The sequence below is a fragment of the Porites lutea genome, chromosome 11 (genome assembly GCF_958299795.1).
Source record: "Porites lutea chromosome 11, jaPorLute2.1, whole genome shotgun sequence".
Classification (NCBI taxonomy): Eukaryota; Metazoa; Cnidaria; class Anthozoa; order Scleractinia; family Poritidae; genus Porites; species Porites lutea.
Window position 1 is genome coordinate 15,417,870 of NC_133211.1, and position 12,848 is coordinate 15,430,717.

A 12,848-nucleotide genomic window follows, 5' to 3' on the forward strand; every position below is an offset into this window, starting at 1 on the left:
GCGAGGATCTGGGAACGACTGCATAAAACATCTCGTATCCAGTCTCTTCTCCAGCTCTCCACCACGTTTTCAAAATGGCGGAACACGATCTCACCGCTCGAATGGGCTGCTTTTTGGACCGGCATCTAGTGTTTCCCTTGTTGGAATTTCTCTCTGTCAAGGAGGTAAATACTTTCTTGAATTACTGCTTTCCCTTTTTTAGGATTTTCCGAGTATAATTTACCGGGCAAAGTCACGTGAAATAAAACTAGATACCAAGGATGATCCACTTTCAATTTGTAGATTGGCCGTACACTTTTTTAAATTAATAAGTAACAATTTTTTGCCTTTGTTCGTCTTTATTTCTAGATATATGATGAAAAAGAATTACTTAAAGGGAAGCTCGACCTTCTTAGCAACACAAACATGGTAACGTATAAGTTGAAGACTGTCTTTGGCTTTTTAACTAATTTCGGCCCTGTCTGACTGACGTAGATGAAAAATCCACACTCCCCTGAAAAGGCATTTTTTTTTCCTTTTTCCTTTTAAAGAATCCCGCATGATTGTATTTGCCCCTAAAGACCTCCATAAGTTATTTTAGAAAGTATGATTTTGTCTCTGGTGAATCTTATTTAGAGGTACATGCAATGCACTTCTAAATACCCCCAAAAAATTAAAAACTCCGTTCATAGTGTAGGAGTTTAACCTCAAAGAATCTCACACTTCTTCATTCTTAAAAGCTTACCTAAAGAATAGACTTTCATTTCTTTTAGGGACCGTTGCTTTATAGAGGAAAAAACTAACTGAATGCACGAGCAAAATGAGGATTAAAATAATAATTTAAAATTATGCAACAACATGATGAATTTTGTTGTGGTTCAATTTTTTCCTTTTTTCCTTGGTTTGGATTTTATTTTCTTTGTTTTGGGGTATGTTAATGTAAGATAATGAGTTTGAAACAAAGGAAAACAAAATTTAAACCAAGGATAAAATTCAACCACAACATATACACCAAATGTAGAATGTAAAACCAGAAAAAACAATAATCTTATTTAGTTATTTTCTGTATTAATCTCGCTTGAATCTACAGTATATTGGCTAAAATCAAAAAAATGCTAAGCAATGTCCCAACTTGATATTCACTGTTCTTGGCTAAAAGATGCATCAAGAAATGACCAGTATTGCACTTGATTCATTCTTTGTTGTTGAACCTACAGCATAATTTTTTTGGCATATTAAACATTTTAGAGCAATGATCCTCTTGGAACAAAAGCCAAAGAATTTGGCCAGTTTTATTCCGTACTCCATATATGATAACAATTTTATGAGTGTCCACACTTTATATCAGAAGAATTAACCAAGGTTGGCTGTAGGGAATGTAAGAAGAGAGAGGGGGTGGGAGGGGAAAGTGGTCAGAGGATTGCACCTATTGTAGATGCTTGAATTTGTCCTCTCCTTCAAATATCTGCCCTATTCAATTAGCTCCCCTGGAGGATGAAAAAATAATAATAATTAATAAAGCAAGTGCCTCCCCGCTTAAATGTGTACCCCCAACTCTCCCCTGGGTAGGAACAAAATCATTGAATTTAAGCTAAAGAAGTAGAATTTAAGGAAACTAGACTTATGATAGTAACTGCACTGTGATTTATGTTTCTTCTTACAGATACATGTAGGTTGTCATTTACTTTCTTACAATATATGTTTACTTGAAATAAATTAAGTTGAAATAAACAAGTCAAGCCTTTACAGTAATGCAATAGAAATTTGTTAGATTTGTTTTTCTTTAAACTTTATGTTGTTAACTTGCATTCATAAGAAAAAACTTATATTCCAAAACTGCTTTTTGTTATGAGGTTTGCAGACCTTTCTTTATACTCTATATTTGCTGGTTGAAGTGATGTATCACACTCCTGGGGGTTGTTACTTTTATGATGCATTAAAAGTATGGTTGTCTTTCACAATCTGTTATATAAGTCTGTTATTGCTTATTTTTTTTTTATAGGTTGATTTTGCAATGGATGTTTTTAAAAATCTATATCCAGACCAGGATGTTCCAGAAGGTTTGTTTATTACTCTTCTGTGTTAGTTTCCTGGCAGGGACTATGGAGGATAGCCTATTACTTGATACAAAATACCAAAAAGGCACTGTCACCCATATCACAGCACAATAATAGGTTACCAACAAAAGTTTCCACAACAACAACAAGCTGATATTATAATTAAGCATCAGAAACAGAAGTGCTTAACCTATAGTTTATTTTGGCCAGATACTGACCAGAAAACACCTTAACTACTGGCTTCAAAAGATGTTTTTTGTTAACATTTCAAGGAGAAAATGAGTTAAACAGTCTTGTTTGATAAAATAATGTATTATGTACATTGAATAAACAGTGTATGCTGTAAAAAGAATATGGAGAGCATTGGGTAGTTTATCAGTTAAATACAGTCAAAGCTGTCTTAGCCACTTGCAACTAGCCCTTAGTAGTTACAACCCGCAGTGTGAAACCTACAATCCTTGTCATCATTGTTGAAACACTTGCAGATTTTTGGCCTTCTTTTGTTGATGTTTATGAGGTATAAGTCCAAGCAAAACTGTCAAACAAACAGTGAGGGGAAGAGAGGAGAGCCCTACATGTGCCTATACAACACAGTCGACTCTCTTGTGTGTTCTAGAAGTGTTTCAAGGAATTTTGACCATGATTTAAGTTTGAATTTTGAGTTTAAGTCTGTGATGAAAAGCCTTTATAATCCATGGTGACCACTTTCATCAAATACTTGGGGGGTCTTTTCCTCTGTTTTGAAGTAGTCATAAGGGACCATTTAATCAACAGTTGAACATTAATTTTACTTCTTGATTAAATTTAGAATACAGAGCATAGAAACTAGTGGTTTGTTGACTTGAACATATGCCAATTAAACATAGTAACAGATAACTGATAAAAAAATCTTTTCAATATAATTTTTTAGTGAAGTGCCATGCGTAATGATTAACATATACCAAGCTATTTGCTTAATGCTATCATAAGTGACCAATCTTAATACATGTAGGTGTATCACATGGTTGCTTACAAGAGCCCATTCTTGTAGATGACCAACTACAGAACTTTTCTGTGGTGGCTGCTTGTGAGAGCTTTGACTGTATTAACATTTTTCAACAGTCCCATCCACCACACAATAAGAACTACTCTACTTTGCACATCACCACACCTTCCCAGATTTAACTGATCCTTAAATGAAATAATATAATGATTTTTTGTTGTTTTTGTCTCTTTAGATCTTGTACAAAAAAGAACAGAAGTTGTCACACAGTTAAAGTATCTTCAGGCTCAGACTGAACCTATTGTCAAATGTTTTGAAGATCCAGAGTTCAACAATCAGATACAGACAACAAGGTTAAAAGATTATTTAGTTACTTGATGACTTGAGTTTTCTTATAACTTGAAATCAGAAAATTTAATTTCATGGATGTTTTTAACCTTGTTCATTCTTTGCTTTGAAGGGATGGGAGATCACTCTTCGAATACCTTGAAAAAAACCATGGGGTAAGTTCATTTTTTTTTTTATGTCAAATATGTAAACACTGAACAGGGTGCCCAAAAAATCCAGTTTCAAGCTTACCCCTTTATTAGTAGACATGCTTTGCCTTTGATTTACTGATGCTTTATTGACATTTCTATCTAAATGATCTGTATTAAATGTAACTTTCCCTACATTTCATTAATTTTAGAAGATTAGAATATCCCATAATATTTATATACATCTTGTCCATTATTTAAGAAAAGGATAAAGTCAAATATTCAGAGAGAAAGATTTTCCTGAGGCTATCAGATGTATCTCATAGTGTAGTATATCAGTAACAATAGCTGTTACTAATGTCAGCCTGGATTTAAATGCTTATGTTGTGGTTCATTTTTATCCTTGGTTTAAATTTTATTTTCTTCTGTTTCAAAATCCCTATCATACATTATCATACATTACCATACCCAAAAACAAAGGAAAATAAAATTTAAACTAAGGATAAAATTGAACCACGCCACATACAAGACAATTTATATGAATCAAGTTTTATGAAATTCTGAATTTTTATTGTGTTTGCTATTTGCAGATTAAGCCAGAAATGTTGGACACATTGTATAAATATGCAAAATTTCAGTATGAGTGTGGAAACTATTCTGGTGCTGCTGAGTATCTGTACTTCTATCGTGTGCTTGTGAGTTCCTAGTTTCTGTTTTTATTCTATTTACTTTTGCATTGTCTGATGTCTTCTCATCAATTCATATAGTTATCAAAAGCAGAAGCTCTCAAGGGTGGATTCAGGAAATTTTTTATTGGCTGATCTAACTTGTAAAGCCTGTTAAAGCTGTTTCACTGAGCACTAATAATTTTCTTACCTCCCTACTACAATCATGGACAAAAGTCTTGGGACACTTTTGCATTTCTGGGCATTTCCAATTCACACAGGCCCTACCCTTCCCCTCACCCCACAAACAATGTTGGGCATGTGTATCCAGAATTTTTCCAAGTTTCAACTTTGTATAGGGTGGGGGGAGGGAGAACTGCAAGAAAAATTAATTTCAAAAAGGATGCACGGTTTTATGAGGGAACCCAGAATGACAAAAAAAAAGGAATATTGCATTGCTCTCCCATGACTGTAGATAATAATAATTATTATAACAGACAATGTCAATATGGACTCGTACTTTCATGATCGGTGGTACATGTCGGACACAGCTGATAAAGACAGTTCATAAAGGACACAGCTTTGAACTTTCTCAGTGCTCTGCTTGTGAAAGAGCATCATCACAGCTTTTTATGACCTGACCATGATTTCAAAACAAAATTTGAAATCAATAATTAATGTTCATATTTTTTACTTCAGGCCACTGGTAATGATGATAGAAATACATTAAATGCTCTTTGGGGCAAATTGGGCTCAGAAATCCTTATGCAGAATTGGGAAACTGCGCTAGAAGATCTAAACAGACTCAAGGATGTCATTGAGAGTAATGTAAGTGACACCTTATTAACTTCTTTTTTTCATTTCTATCTTTTCAATATGAAAACCAATAATTTTTCCAGTGGATAGCATTATCTCCCCTTTAAATAACTGGTGCTTGATAGTAGATTGTGTTATTTATTTAGTAATCACACAATAAATCTTATTTTAATTGGTTACCCTTTGCAGGAGGTAAATTCAACATAATATGGGCAATTTTAAGTCATAATAATATTGGCTGACACTTGGAGTAATTACATGCCATGACATACGTGATTGACAGTGTACTGCCCTGTTCAAAACCATTTGAAAATTATTAATTAATGTGTAGACCTGGAAGTGTCCCTTATCTGCCTCTAAGTTACTTCAAGTTTAACAGGGTTCATATGGGTCATGGAAAACCTGGAAAGTCATGAAGTTTAAGAATTTCATTTTCCATGCCAGGAATGATGTTTGGTCATGGAAACTCATGGAAATTTAAGTTTCTGTTTGGTAGATTAGTTACTGCAGGTGTCAAAGTTAGGACAAATTAAGACAGAGACAAAACTTGTAAATAGTGTGAATATGGTGCATTTTGGTGGACTCCAGCATTTGTGTCTGTTGAACTGAATTTGGTCAAAAATACCCTAACACAAAAAAAGGGTTAAAAACTTTGGAAAGTGACAGCTAAATCTAAAGTCATGAAGAACTGCAAGATGTCATGGAATTTGAATATAAAGTCAAGGCAATGGGTTTGAATTCACTCCAACCAAATGGAGATTGAGTATTTCTCACCTGTCATTCCCAATATTAGAGCCATTGTTAAAACCTGCCCTTCCCTGTTACACAATTTACTGTATTTCTCTCCTACCCTCCCATCTTTAACAACCATTTTTACCCGCCACCCAACCCCCAAGCCTTGCAAGGTTTTGCAATACACATTATTTCTGGTTAATTTTATTGGTGTGTATCATTTTTGACTTCAGACTAATACTGGAACACTGCAGTTGTTACAAGAGAGAACATGGTTGATTCACTGGAGTCTGTTTGTGTTCTTTAATCATCCAAAAGGAAGGGATCTTATCATTGATTTGTTTCTTTATCAACCTCAGTAAGTGATCATTGTACTTCATAGTTATTAGTGTTCAACCTTATTAACAGCTTTTTGAAGTGTTAGCGTAAGGGGATATTTCTGATCAAAGTTCCCATAAAATTAATATTCTAAAAGTTGCTCTCTGATTTTGCATGCCCATGAAGGGGTTGGCAATACAGTGGAAGGCAAGAATTTATCTTTGAGATATTGATAACATTGAATTATGAATTTAGTGTGATGAAGGGATTTTTTTAGAGTCATTATGTACTGATATATATGTTCTGCAATAACTGATTATATTCTTCTTTTCCACTCATTTTCATACATGTAGGTATCTCAATGCGATCCAAACCACCTGCCCCCATATCTTGAGGTACTTAACAACAGCTGTTATCACCAACAAACGTCGACGAACGGTACTCAAGGACCTTGTGAAAGTTATACAACAGGAGTCTTACACATACAAGGACCCCATCACTGAGTTCCTGGAATGTCTTTATGTCAATTTTGATTTTGATGGTGCTCAACAGAAGCTTAGGGAATGTGAAACAGTAAGTTTTTTTGGTTACATTTGTTGCTTTGTGTTTGACCTTCTGGGGTTTTTTGTGCACTCTTTTTAGCTTGTGAATACAGTGACCTCTCTTACATGTGGCTCCCTGACACTGGGAGATTTTCTCATCACATTGTGTCACATCGCCTGCAACAGGGAGCTATAGGAGCCAGCTGTATGCAGTGGCTAACACTTCTCATTCATTTTCACAGTTAATTTCATGGCTACATGTATATGTTGTGGTTCAATTTTAAGCTTGGTTTAAATTTTATTTCCCTTTGTTTTGTTGTATGGTAATGTATCATAATGAGTTTAAAACAAAGGGAAATATAATTTAAACCATATATGAAATTGAGCCACATATACAACCCATCAAAGGACTTCAAATCAGGGCCTGAAAAAAGTCCTGTGTGGTAGTCCAGGACTAGTGGATTTTCTTGCTGGGCAAATTACTTTTAAAGCTCACTTTCTTTCCCACCAGCAAAGGTCCAGGCAAGTCATCCTTTAACCCTTTAAGCCCCAAGATCCACATACAAATTCTCCAGACTGATCTCCATACATTTCGTTTAAGAACAGTTGAGAGAATTTGGTTTAAGATCAAAGTATTCTCTATTTGGTAATCAATTTAGTAATTCTCATAACCTTTACTCTTCATGATCTGCTGATGTTGTTAGGAGAAAATTGATGTTGGTCATTCTTGGGACCTAAAGGGTTAGCTAAATCATTAACTACGACGAGCAAGAAGAGGCCCCTGGCAAGCAAAATGTGAGAGCTGCTTGCCCAAAGGCCAAACTAAAATTCAAGTCTTTTTTTTTTTTCTTCAAGCCTTGGAAATGTAAACTTGTGTTGCTCAATGCATTAATGTTAATATTCAGTAGACTTCTGCACGGAATGCCAATATCTTCATGTTACCATCTTTTTTACTTTTGTAGGTTCTTCTGAATGATTTCTTTCTTGTGGCTTGTTTGGATGACTTTATTGAGAATGCAAGATTGTTTATATTTGAAACTTTCTGTAGAATACACCAGTGCATCAGTATAAGGTATGGTAACTGTTAAATTAAGTACTGCATCTTTTTCAATGATGCATGAATGCAGTCCGTCATAAGTGCATTCACAGAAGAATGCTTTGTTTTGTATGTTTCTTGGGTGCAAATAGTTTGTATGTCATCCACTGACTTGGCTTTTTTCTGCCCAAATGCTTTGTATTTTATTTTGTAATATTTTTATTGCTAAAAGCTTCCTTTTTTTACTCTCTTTTCATATGCTCAAAAAATGTACTTCTCTGAAATGTAGTAAACATGATGCTCGTCCTATTTTTAAATATGCTAAAATAGCTGTCTTTGTTATTTACAGCATGCTCGCTGAAAAATTGAACATGACTCCTGAGGAAGCTGAGAGGTGGATTGTTAATCTGATCAGAAATGCCCGACTAGATGCTAAGATTGACTCTAAGCTGGTAAGTTATCTTTTCGTGTGGTATATTGCCGGTAGCTGTAAAGGTTTAACAGTAGCTTATCACAAAATTAATAGCTTGAAATTGCTTATTTTGCGAAGTGAAAGTTTTGCCTCCATGCAAAAGCGTCCTATTTCCTTCTGTGTCAAGAAAGGCAAAGAAAAGTCGTAGGTGCTAAAAGGGGAAAAGGCCCTGAGATTGTTCGCAGAATAAAAGGCCACTTTGTCCTTGCAATGGAATCTCATTTGCCTTGCTTCAGTTCTATTTTCACCAGTTTCGCTTCTTGTCAAATTCGCTACGTTGCAGTTGGCTACCTACATACGTTTGTACGGTTAACGGTTGTTTCGATGCAAATTAATTCTTTCGAGGTGTATATAGTTTCACGTACTTGGCTTAAAGAACGAAGAATATTCATCCAAAATGATTTTCTTGTTCAATTGCAAACTTTACTAAAAGTAATCGAAATTTTTGGGCAGTTTCACTGCTTGAGTTCGTATCGAAACGTCTTGTATCGAAACGACCGGTTTCCCCTACACACTAGGCTCGCTGCCTTATGGCGGCAAAGTCCAAAACTTTCACTTTCGGAGAGGCAGGCTTAAAAAGAACGAGAAATATAAAAAAATTTTTCCTAGTGGAATAAAGGAATTATTTTGAATGGTTTATTGAAAGTAATGTGTAGCGAATGAGTTGCAAACCAGGAAGTAGCGAAACTGGTTGTTGCCTTTCCAATGGTTTTGGGATCATTTGTTATAAGTCACAGTGAAATGTCACCTTTGTAGGCTGTTTCTGCTTTTCCTAACAAATCCCTATTTGAAAAGAAGTCGTAACAAAATATTATCGACATTTTAAGCTATTTGGTAGCTCTTCCCAGCGCTGTCTTTGTCCTTGGGGTGGAGTCCTGAAAGGGCGAGTCACCTTGTTGTGCTGAGTGGCTTGCAAAAATATCTCGCGCCAGATTCTTAAGATAACTCATCGAAAGTGAAACCAAAACTTCTTGCAACCTCGCAGTCGTTTTCACCGCCCTAGAATTGGGTAACAAGTTGCTACGGTTATGTATTGGTTTATTTGTCGGTCAGCGTCTCCTGTGATTGGCTGAATAACTATGTCGATTTTGGTTTTACCGAAGTCGTTTGAAAACCGCTCCATATAACACGTGATAATCAGGATTCTCCTTCTTGTTGTCCTCAGGGTCACGTGGTCATGGGGACACAGGCTCCCTCTGTGTACCAACAAGTGATTGAGAAAACCAAGGGCATCATGTCTCGCACGCAAGAGCTGGCACGTAACATCGAAAAGAGGCTGAATATCGACAAAGCAGGCTATGAAGTAAGTTAATGTGCCTAGTGATGCTAATAAAGGGGTACGCTACGGTTTCTGCAACCGATGTATGTCTCCTCTATTGCAATTTATCCTTTAGTCTTTATTTTGACCTCCTTTAAAACATCTTTTGAATTTTCCTTGAATCAGTCTCAAGATAATTTTATACGTTGCAAGTAATGACTCAAAATATTTTGACAGAGCTCCTCTAGGAACAATAGCTATAAAGTGGATTTATGCCTTCTATCTATCTATTTCGGGCGCACCCGCACTGATTTTATAAGTCTGTCCCATTCCCGCCTGTTGGCCATGACAGATGTAAGATCCTGCCTCGAGAGACCGGTGTCACTCTCTAGTTGGTCAATAAAGATTTTTATTATTAATTCCTTACTTTTTTCCCTCCTACACTAATCCGGGTAAATGGGAAAACAAAATGTGGCCAGAGAAATCACATGATTATCGTGACGTCAGCGTTTTCGAAACGTTCTTTTTAAAATGTTTTCCATCCACACTGAAATGCAAACGGCGTTTCAATTTTATCCACTTTGAACAGCGTATTCAAAAAGTTCCGTTTCCAGATTAAGGTGGACGGTGGGCCTCGCCGTAAGAATGGAGTTGTGTTGTCAAGTGTACCTGGCGTAGTGTAGGCAAGGCCCAAGACAACTTACTCAACAATTTCGATGTATTAAAATTCATGCTTGGCTCCGAGGCTTGGGGAAATAGAAGAAAAGAAATGTTGTATTCATTACTGAGCCATCAAGATGATTTCAGTCTTTGTTTTATTTGGAATTGGTCTATTGATTAGCTTTGTGCCGTTGTTCTTGCATGACACGTCCTTTTTTCCAAAAGAAGAAATCTTTGTTTGAATTACATGTGTCAAAAGCTTGTTGTGTTGAATCAAATTTTAATACTGATTTTCACAGAAATTTGTATCGTATTGAAGCCATTTAGTTTATTATTTATTAAACAAATGCACGCCCTAAACAGAAGCTATCTTTTTGGCCAGTTCTATAATTTGCATTTATATCTTGACACTGTTGGCTTAAAGCTGCGTCCATTCCGTGCACGGCTTTTCAAACAACATTAATAATTTTCATTTTTAAGAATTTTATCAACAGTTGGTCAACAAATGTTTGACGTTTACCAAACAAACATTGAAAGTGTTCCAACAAGTCTTGAAAAAAATGTAATTTTTTTTACCCTCGAAGCACTTAGGAGTTCTTAAGAACTCGCTGAAACGTGTCCGTGTGTTCCAGATGGAATTGGAATTTGAGAAAATGTTGGTTTTTGAGGTGAGGGGAAAACCGGAGTACCTGGAGAAAAACCTCTCGAAGCAAGGGAGAGAACCAACAACAAGTCAGATTCGACCGCACACAATCATTATAATGTCATTCGACTTTGAGCTCGTTACCTCCTTCAATCCTCAAAATTAATCAATATATGTTTGTAATCCCATCTTATTTATTTTTTTAGGGTCCTTGGGACGCATATGACCCTTCTGGATTCTTCAAGCATTGAAACATGCCCTTTGAAAAAAAAACCTTAACTAACTCCATGAGGGTTGCCAAGTTGAGTGACCTGTGACACTACCCATAAATTCTATCCAAGTCAGAGATATTTATTTTGAATAAGCAGATGCACCGGCCATGTAGGCTCAGTTTCTGTGAATGACAAGTAGTTATTATATAGCTTAAACTATCTAATTTTTCTGTTTATTTTTATTTTTAACTTCTCCTGATTTCCTCGCAACAAAGCCGAATGAGTGACAGACCACTGTTGTAGTCTCCTCTGTAACGCCATCGTTGTTCCAACTTAGCCAAAAAAAAATAGATGATAATTATAGCAGAAAGGAATAAACTGCAAGTGAACATCTTGTGCAAGAATCTTGCTGTTAGTTTGAACTCCTGAATGAGTTTAAATTTTCTGTGCAGTTTATTTACAGACTCTCCCCCCTTTTTCCTTTTATAAGGGGTGGGGGGGGGGGGGGCTGCGGCTGTACACTGGCTAAAGCACTAGCCTAACCCTTTTCCTTCCTTCTCCTCGGGATTTTTCCACCGTTTCCCCAAACAGAGAGCCTGTGCACAGGCTGCTAAAGCACCTGCATGCCATCACCGAAAAAGAAGTGCCTTATCAAAACGTCAAGCTGTCAAGAATGTACATGTACCAGTATTATTATTTATCTCTCATTTGAATGAGTTTCACCCAAAGACTCGAACCACACCAGAGGCCAGAAAAATTATTAACTTGAAGATATCATTATGCACGTGTTACTTGTTATAGAATTCGAATGGTTCGTTGCCTTCTTTATGTAGAACCTGTACTGTATTATTGCCTTTCACAAAAGCTGTGTGTGCGCGAAAAACCTGTTTCAGTCGCTTAAATATTTAATTTCTACTTTGCTATGTCTTGAGAGCCGCAAGTTTAACCCTGACAATATATACAAACTTTAGACAAAACAATGTGTGAGGCAGAAGCGGAGCGGTCTTGCAGTCGTATTTAAAAAAATTAAATTCAAACGGTTGGCTTTTAATTGTCGCGCTTGAGGAAACATTTGGTTCGAGTATATTGCACTTATGTTTTCGCAATATTTTCTTGACTGTTAGGGTAATCTTGAAACCCCCTTTGTTCAGGTACAAGAAAATAGTTATTTTTTATCTTTCTCCTTTCTGAAGTGATAACGTTTCAAATGGTTGCGATAAAAGATATTTGTTTGTCGTAGCACGTCGCAATCAGGACAGAAGCAGTTTGATGGGGTTTCGATCTCAAACTGAAGCGTTTTTAAAAAGCCTTTTAGCATGACGGTCAACTCTGAAGATATGTCATACATTTTTAAATTTGTGAATCGTTTCCCATGGTGTAATCATTCAAACAAAACTTTTTCAGAAGTACTTTCACATGATGCTATTAATGCTTAATTATCTTGCAAATTGACATCTTCGACTTCTCTTCAGGTGCGCTTGGGATTAAGTTGGTAACGCCTTTATATTAGGGAGCTTAAGCAACCTCGACGGCTACGAAAACGTCATCACTTAAAAAGTGAATTCGCCGGCGCTGCTTCAAACTTCATCGCGCTTATTCCATCTCGTTTACTTCGTCAAATGTTGGCAAATGTTTTTTTGAGTTGAATTCTAAGACTGTATCAAAGTTCAGGAAAACAAAAAGAAAGTTGTCTTGTGTTCCCGTCCTCGGCAAAACGTGAATTTAGGCAACGACGGCAAAGAAATGTACAAAAAATCATGATCCACGTGCAGAGGTGTTGTTTTGCTAATCTAAACCTATTGCTTTTTTGCCGTTCTCGTTGCCGTCGCCCTCGCCGTTGCTTAAGCTCCCTACTATTCACTGATAATCCTTGAGCCTTTGTGTTTACTATTTCGTATATGATGTCAGCAGTATTTTCCATCCTACAATACGCAGTTGTGCAAAGTCTAAGGTCAAGTTGAAGTTGTTGATGGGCCCCGACCGTTAGCCCAGTTGCTGGT

The 12,848-nt window shown here is 36.4% G+C and overlaps 1 protein-coding gene across 1 annotated transcript; it reads left to right on the plus strand.

Annotated features, from left to right (window-relative positions):
• Positions 1-64: 64 nt before the first annotated feature.
• LOC140953070 (eukaryotic translation initiation factor 3 subunit E) lies at positions 65-11,244 on the plus strand. Its single transcript, XM_073402563.1, has 13 exons — positions 65-164; positions 349-408; positions 1,982-2,039; positions 3,254-3,371; positions 3,479-3,521; positions 4,085-4,189; positions 4,859-4,987; positions 5,941-6,065; positions 6,379-6,598; positions 7,530-7,639; positions 7,953-8,055; positions 9,241-9,378; positions 10,843-11,244. The coding sequence occupies exons 1-13, from the start codon at positions 75-77 to the stop codon at positions 10,885-10,887; spliced, it is 1,344 nt and encodes a 447-aa protein (XP_073258664.1). The 5' UTR covers positions 65-74; the 3' UTR covers positions 10,888-11,244.
• The last annotated feature ends 1,604 nt before the right edge of the window (positions 11,245-12,848 follow it).

Coding starts and splice junctions, on each gene's coding strand:
- LOC140953070 (XM_073402563.1), top strand. CDS start 75: ATGGCGGAACACGATCTCACCGCTCGAATGGGCTGCTTTTTGGACCGG. Junction 4,190..4,858: donor TGTACTTCTATCGTGTGCTT/GTGAGTTCCTAG, acceptor TTTTTACTTCAG/GCCACTGGTAATGATGATAG. Junction 4,988..5,940: donor AGGATGTCATTGAGAGTAAT/GTAAGTGACACC, acceptor TTTTGACTTCAG/ACTAATACTGGAACACTGCA.